The 7801-nt window shown below is 38.5% G+C and overlaps 1 protein-coding gene across 16 annotated transcripts; it reads left to right on the top strand.

The window, feature by feature from the left end:
• Positions 1-1845: 1845 nt before the first annotated feature.
• Positions 1846-6220, top strand: LOC125529626 (extensin-like). 16 transcript variants are annotated; one of them, XM_048694040.1, is made up of 6 exons: positions 1846-2354; positions 3680-3752; positions 4152-4237; positions 4827-5126; positions 5254-5400; positions 5834-6220. In XM_048694040.1, the coding sequence occupies exons 1-4, from the start codon at positions 1861-1863 to the stop codon at positions 5098-5100; spliced, it is 927 nt and encodes a 308-aa protein (XP_048549997.1). In that variant the 5' UTR covers positions 1846-1860; the 3' UTR covers positions 5101-5126; positions 5254-5400; positions 5834-6220. The 16 variants fall into 16 exon arrangements, 3 of the variants coding, with proteins under 3 accessions (XP_048549997.1, XP_048549996.1, XP_048549998.1); XM_048694039.1 differs by having other exon boundaries at positions 3680-3755; XR_007292709.1 differs by having other exon boundaries at positions 1921-2354; positions 3610-3857; positions 4939-5126.
• The last annotated feature ends 1581 nt before the right edge of the window (positions 6221-7801 follow it).

The raw sequence follows: 7801 nt of genomic DNA, 5'->3' as shown, positions 1-7801 counted from the left end.
ATGAATTTCCAATTCTATAACTTTGCACGAATACAATTGTCCTCTCATTTTCTTTAACCCAAAACAACATTTGATTGCTTTAGTCCATAAAGGACTTCTTCAGGTAGTATTCCTTGTGTTCTTTACTTTCATCTGATATAACTCAGATCATGATGTGCTACCAACACTCATTGTAATTTATTCAGTGCAAAACGCGTAAAAACCTTTCGATTTAAGTCGTGTTTTACACCTTTACATATTTCCTTTGGAGTCACATTGACCTTGTAGACCCTTTACAGCCTACTGTTTATGCTCCATTGGAAATTACTTATGAGTCCCAAACATGGTCGGGATGCACAATTTCATTTCATCTCACATAGTCTCTTATCATTTAGATAAGCAGACACTTCACAAAGCTCGAATGAGCGCTTTAAATGAGGTGGGATCAACCTCCATTTGAATTTCACTAACTTAGACTTTATAGTAATCAGAAGTATCTGATTTTCTCATTTCTTTATAGAGCTAACAACATGTGTTGTATAGGTCATACAACATGCTCTCCCAGATTACTCCATCTTCACTAAAAAATGGCGTATCTTTAAACTTTATAATTTGGGTTTATTCTGTTAAAACTTTCTTCTTTATGGCACTTTAAGCACCGTCTTAGTATTCCTTACTATGCTTTCAGAACTGTAAAAGATCCAAAAATACAACTATTTCTTTTCTTTAGGGGCATGATTATGACCGTCGTACTCCCCCAGACGATCACATTCTTCATCACGTTATCTAAAGTATAGGGAGTTTCATCAATCTTAATTTATCTCATATTTCTTTCTCCCCCTCGAAATGTGGCAAGAACTTTTCTGCCACAATTTCGAAAATCATTGATAACTCTTGTGAATTGAGGAAACTTCGATTATCTACTTCATTCATCAGATTACTTCATACGAAATGAAGTTATCTCTTCATACAAAATGAAGTTATCTTTTAACTAGTATGGGAGTACTTTTTCCTCATTTCATTTCAGAAACTCAACAGAATTCTTTATCATTAGTACTTTTGCAAGTCACACTTGCATATCATTCTTATCTTTAGGTTCATATGTAACTTTTAATCTCTTTGGATTTATTGAGTGCTTAATGACCATTACACATAAGGTGTATGGTCGATACTAGAAAAGCATAATAGCTACTTCATACTTTTCTCATAGAGTGAGACACATTAAGCACATAAGTCATCATATCTTTCTCCTGTCATACAGGATAAATCCTTTGCCAGAATTTCTCCTGACATATAGGATTTTTGACATAATACTATCTCAACTTTACCCAGTTACGCAGGTATTTTCCCAGACTTTCCCCGCCATGCGGGTTTTATCATAATCCTCTTTCCCGCTATGCAGGTAATTCCCTGTAAGGAACATGAATGCCAGAATTGGCTCTTTTGACCACATATGCAATCATCAAATTCAGAAATAAATTCGAACGCTCTTTGACACACATGCTTAATCAGACGTTGGTCAAATTAAACACCCACGTTGCTTGTTTCATCTCACATCATGTTGACTGAAAAATCTTCTTCATATAGAATACATGAAAAACATTCGTCAACCAAGACTCTCAATGATCTATCACTACACCACGGCACTACAAAGACGACATGCATCTGTTGGTATAAGTGAGAATCGCTGACACTTTTTTGGTCCCAAACTATACCGACACACAGTATATTAGTATTATCATAAGTTTGTGATACATTATCTGTCGTCAAAACTCATAAAAACACCATCAAAATTTCTGTCGGCGGATGGAAACAGTACCGTCTATTTGTGTGTCGCTGATTCATGTAGCCACAAAAAATGTCGGCGTTTCCCTTCAGGCCATGTCCGAAAAATATGGCGCGGAAAGAGAGCCATGCGCGCGCCATCCCAAACACCCGATTCGCACCAGACCAGAAAAAACAAAAAGAAAAAAAACACCAGACCCTCGACCCCGACCTGTTCGATCCCCAATCTCACCTCTCTCTCTCTCTATCTCGCCACCCACACACCCTAACCCTAATCCGACCGCGCCGCCGCTCCCAACCTGGGCGCCTCCGCCCCAAACCACCCGCCGGTCCCCTCGCGCCACCACATCTCGGACCCCGGTCTCCCTTCCCTTAGTCCGCAGTAGCAGCAGCGCCGTCTACGATGGAGGAGCACCATCTGCCGCCGAGGAACAACAGCGCCGTCCGCCACCAAGGATCTGCCGCGCGCCGGGAACAGCAGCACCATACGCCGGAGGATCCGCCGCACCGACTTCTGTTGAGGAGCAGCCCGCCGTTCTTCTTCCTCCACCGGCGACCCCTGTCCCGGCCCCGCCTCCAGATCTCAACAAGTAAGATGCAGTTTTTTTCCTTACCTATCTTCTCGTATGTTGCTATATGGAGTCCATATTTTATTGTGGATGGTTTATAGATGGTATCCCTTGCGTGATTATAGTCAGGTGGTTCCAGGTCTAGGTCATGGCACCAGTGGTGTGGCGTTGTTCTGTTTTCTCAATGAATAGCAGTCGCTCATTGGATGGGAATTGCTACTGTATTGACCCCCCTAAAGAAAGGAGTATCAACACAATACACAAAATTATTAGGTTGCAGATAGTATGGGGTACATCAGTACATGGACATAAAAAAGTAAAGGATATACATGATAGTGTTTGAGTGTCTTTGTCAGGTTTTTTAATTTTCTTTTTGAGTGGCTTCACACACATGTGCTTTTCCACCATACTGTATCGCCGCAGAGACAATATTTGCAGGGATTGTGAAAAATAACTTGAAGCATGCCCATTAGTTAGTAGAGCATATATTTGCATTGCAGTGATGACTTTATTAGTGTGTGTGTTCACTTCTAGGTCACTGCATCATGTCAAAAAACCCGGCACTGCTACAATTTCTCAAAGAAAAGGAAGTTCATGTGAAGAACCATGGCGACACATGTGAATTTTTTTTTGAGTCAATATATATACACATTTAAATGGATGGAAGGAATGTTCATAAAGATTGCGTATTTGTTCTTTTTTGTGAGGGAAAGACAGTTTATTAGTTGTTAGTTTGAAAAACTGTAAAGATAGTCTGCAGTAAATGTGTATAAAAAATATAGGTCAATGATATACTGTGATAATACCTCCTTGTTTTTTGTCTGCAACAGTTGATTAAATTTTTTGAGGGGGGTTAAAAAACACTTCATGATCTTCTTTTTGAATGGCTGAATAGATTAGTTACGTTTTAATCCGAAGTCCGGCAAGTGTGCTTCACGTGTTAGATTTTTCTGCGATTCAAAATCCTGCCCACCTATTCTGAACCCAAATCTATATTATCTAATCGTCAAGCCTATGAAGGACCAGTCGCTTTGATGCACGCCCCTTACTCAATAAGAAAAGTAGAAGAACCTATAAACATAGGAAAGATTAACATGCGCGTGCTTTTTTGAAAGGTCTTCTTGTAAGTTGCCTTTTAATGTGTATACATGAGCTGGTTTTCTACTGTCAAATTTGACTCAGCTTGAACGTCTCAATAATGAACCCTTTTTGCACATGACATTTTTGAATTCTCTCCTCACGGCAGCAGGTGATTTTCTCATGGATGTTTGCACAGGAGCTTGTTATTGCTTCCATATTGGTTTTGTTCAGTTGGTAAAGTTGTTGTTGCTCCATCCGCTGTGCAGAACAATACCCCTGAAGATGCGTGGAGTAGGCTACTCCTCTGACCATAACAATTGGGTGCTATTGACGAGCGAGGTGGTCTTATTTGTTCAGTTCTTAATTATCATTTAAAATCCTTGGACTAGTGGCTGGGATCGTATTGGTTATTTGGAGATACCTATTTGTACCGAAGTTCAGTTAGTAAGTTGAATATAGCCCTCTTGTTATAGCCATGTGCAGTTGAATTGAATATTTTCGGTCCGCTGCTCACTCTTGATTTTTGCTAATAATCTAAAATCCTTGGTCAGTGGCATGTTAATTATACATTGCTCGCTAGTTCTATGCACATACAATACTTGGTTGGGACTGAAAACTGTAGCACTTGAGCAAGAAAGGCTGACTACCAATTCATTAGCATGTCAATAAAGTCAATATGGTCTTCCTCTATGAACTTGTTAGGGCTCATTAATAGCATTGTTTTGCTCACTGAAATAGGAGAGGAGCTGCACAAGAAAGAAAAAGGACAAATGGCCAAGTACACTTGACGGAAGATTGACGAAACAGAGAGGCAGAGAGCATAGGTAAAAACTGAGACCAAAGGTACTGAGACTTGAGTAATAGTTCCAGTAAGCTCACAGTACTACTTCCACAACCGTGAATGGTAAATTTTTGAAGTACAAATAAAAGCATAGAAATTGACACAAATTGCTAGTTTAGGTATTCAATGATTTCCGAACAGATTGAAAGTCCAAGCCTTGATGAATTGACAGTCCACACATGTTCTGTGAAGTATTTTAAACGAAATTGCAATTGAAATCCAGATGCAGCTACTGTAGATATATTTGTTGCTATTAGCACACATTTTTTCCCTATCCAAGGTCTTCTACTATTTCAATACCCATCATATGTGAAAATCTGTGGTGATAAAAGAAACAAATCTACAGTCTGTAATTTGTTCCTGAAAGTGAAACTTAACAATGTCAGTGAGTGGTGAAATGTACACTCTTGTTTGATCTAATTTCTGGATTTCCTTTCCTTGTACTTCTAAGAAAACAATTAAGTGTATGGAACACAAAAACAACATTAGTTGCATCTTTTATTGAGGAAGAAACTCATTAGATCTATCTAGTTTGAACAAGTTTATGTCTAAACTGTCATATTTATTCACAGATTTTGTCTGCTTGCTTCAAAACAGAAATGCGGTTGTTGCTTGCTGATAATTTTGGTTATGGTGTGGCTGCCTATTACTCAAGATGATCTCATATCATATCATCAATTTCAGGAACATTATCTCAGCTGTCGTTCATTTCAGAACAGATCGTTGGCATTTTACCTTCAAAGGCCTATCTTTTTGCCTACCGAGCACACAAACCAAATGTGTCTATATATTTATTTAAGTGAAACAACATGCTCCCATTTTTGGTCAATCGGTGGATCTGACTAATACATAACTACATATATATGTGTGAGGTATTATTCATGTGTCATTTTTCGTAATTCGAGTAAGCTAAAACTGATGGTCTCAGATGGTTTGTGTTTTAACTTTGATCAGAACCTGCATCTACAAATACTGAGTAGAGGGTTGCCTTTTGTTCAGGAATTTGCAGCAGGATCCCTTGCCTGTGCTCTCCGCTTGTCCTCACTCCTTAGACCTTCCCTTTGCTTATCACCATACATTTTATTGAGAGCGGTGTCAAGATGCATCTCCTCTGCAAAGATGATGGGCAGATGGCCTAAGCTCTAGGTGAGCTCCTCCGCCAAGCATGTGTTGTATATTGTATGACGTTTTCATTGTTAATGTCTGAAATCTAATGCTTTGCTCTGCTATTTTAATTTCATGTAACATGCATACTCTCATCGATCTGTACGCATGTGTTTGTAAGAACTTGTACGCATGAGTTTGTAAGAAGTTGAATGCTAGTATGATGCTTTATTTTCTACAAAGTTGGTCTATATGCTCACGGCTGCTTCCTGATAACTCTGCATGTAACTGTGCATGTAACTGGGTTTCTTCACTTCATTTAAATGATTAGTATGTTTTTTGGGCTTTGACCAATGCATATAACAACAGCCAGTTTGTTGTACATCTTTTTTTGGTTCTTTGGACTCAAGAGTAACTCAGAAGTTTGAACAAATGTACTATGATAATATTGCTCAAACATATGGTGCTTTTGCAGGGTCAAATGGCGGGAAGTATCAAGTCTGAAGATATTATGGCTTTGGTACATCTTCTATTTTCTTTAAATGGAAGTTGGTGTCGGTTTGGTGATCGAAGACTTGGGCTCTTCCATAGTGTAGTGTAGAGTGATCGAACACTTGAAGTCTCTTCTGAACTAGGCCCATATTTTGTAACATGCCACAACTTGTATGTTGATTTGAGTATTTTTTTCAATGGTTGTAGCAAGGAAAACTAATGGATCCTCTAAATATGTTGAATAAATGCATTGGTGAATGGCATCTTGTGATGAATAGAAGAGTGTAATTGTTGGTATATCTACTGCAAAGTGAACATGAATTGAATATTTTGAATTTGTTTTCATGTTAATATATCTTGCATTTGCATTTGTGCTGAAATGTATAACCCTGGCAGCAAATGTGTCGGCAAAACTATTGGAGGTCGCAAAGACTGTTGGCATAGCATACTTACAGACAAACTGTCGGGGTAGCAACGGCTGTTGCACTATCTGTCGGTATAATGCACTGTCAAACGATCTGTCGGCATATAATAGTCTGTTGGTATAGAAATGTCTGTCGCTATAGCCCTCACCAACCCAGTCAAACTGTTTGTCGGCATAGATTTATCTGTCGCTAAAGACTTTTCCCGGCAGGACTATAGGCGACAACTCCTTTCTATCGCCAAAGGACTTTGCCGACACTAAATGTGTCGCCTTAGGTGACCTATACCGACAGATTGTTTGACGCTGCTTTGAGTGTCGTGGTGTAGTGTTATCTGTTTTCTGCTCTTGGATTAATACCCAAGAATTCTTTTCTTTTGAAGCCATTCTTTAGAGAGAACATACTCCCTCACGTTATGACCTTTCGTGGTCATCTTTCGGGTCACAAGTACCCAGCCATTCGCTTTCACGAATGAAAGCATGAAAAACTTTTAGTCTGAGAAAACATAGCCAATAATCAACAATAATGAGCATAATAATAACCCTACGTTGGTCTGGTTAAAAAATATGCACACTAAACTTTTGTAAAACTTCCTTTTTATACTCTAAATCACCGTTGTGGTAGAATTAGAATAAAACTCATTCTTCTACATTAATTCCATATCACCGTTGGACGGAAATGGAAATAATGCATATAACTCATAAACATGTGATGATAGTATTTCTATTAAACAACTTTGCTAAGAAATAATCATCATAATCAGCTTTATTGCAGCGGAAAACTTTTAATATACATTTCTCAATCTTTATCAAATGCTCTGAAAATTGGTCACTTTGATACAAAAATTTATCAGAGATTCAAGCTTTAAACATAAGACTCATAGAATTATAGTACTGTTGTCATCAACGTTGGTCAGAAAATAACAATACTATATTTTGACTTTAAAACGAATATCTTTCTTTTGTCATAGCAGAAACTATCTGCATTTTATTTCACCCACAGGGGAAAAACATTGCTAAGAACAATTCTTCCAATTAATTTTTTTTCGTTGGTTCCAATTTAACTGGAGGATAAAACTTTTACTTTGCAGCGGAAACTTTATAATATCCTATTCAGAAACAATTATGTACTCTTTTAATCTCTAAGCAATTCTAACCGATTGCTTTGAAAAAGTATTAGAGAAGCAACAATTTTAATCTTTTACTTTACTTCTATTCATTTTTAAAAGAGCACTTTTATTTTTATTTGGAGCGGAAACATGAATAGAAAATTCATGAGATTTTTCTTTTCAGAAACAGTACTATTACTTTTCTATTTTCTAAACAAATAGAAAATACCGTATGAAATTTATCCAGAAACTAGACAAAAAAAAGAATAAACAAAAGAACGGCAGCTGAGTCGGACCGGCCCAGCGCGCGCGGCCCACGGCGGTAACAAAAATGGCCCACGGCCTTCCCTGCACGCCGCGCTGCGCCAGCTAGCCTCGACTTGGCCTGGGCCTCCCGCCACTACAGCCTCCGCCCCCCCCC

The sequence above is a fragment of the Triticum urartu genome, unplaced genomic scaffold, assembly GCF_003073215.2.
Source record: "Triticum urartu cultivar G1812 unplaced genomic scaffold, Tu2.1 TuUngrouped_contig_5734, whole genome shotgun sequence".
NCBI lineage: Eukaryota > Viridiplantae > Streptophyta > Magnoliopsida > Poales > Poaceae > Triticum > Triticum urartu.
The sequence above is the reverse complement of the archived record's forward strand: the minus strand, read 5'-3'. Positions and strand labels throughout refer to the sequence as shown.

What these genes read in the sequence shown, in the direction of transcription:
- LOC125529626 (XM_048694039.1), top strand. Translation starts at nt 1,861, where the DNA reads ATGTCCGAAAAATATGGCGCGGAAAGAGAGCCATGCGCGCGCCATCCC. An exon ending in CCGCCTCCAGATCTCAACAA is followed by an intron (nt 2,355 to 3,679) that starts GTAAGATGCAGT and finishes TCCGCTGTGCAG; the next exon opens with AACAATACCCCTGAAGATGC. An exon ending in CAGAGAGGCAGAGAGCATAG is followed by an intron (nt 4,238 to 4,826) that starts GTAAAAACTGAG and finishes ATTTATTCACAG; the next exon opens with ATTTTGTCTGCTTGCTTCAA.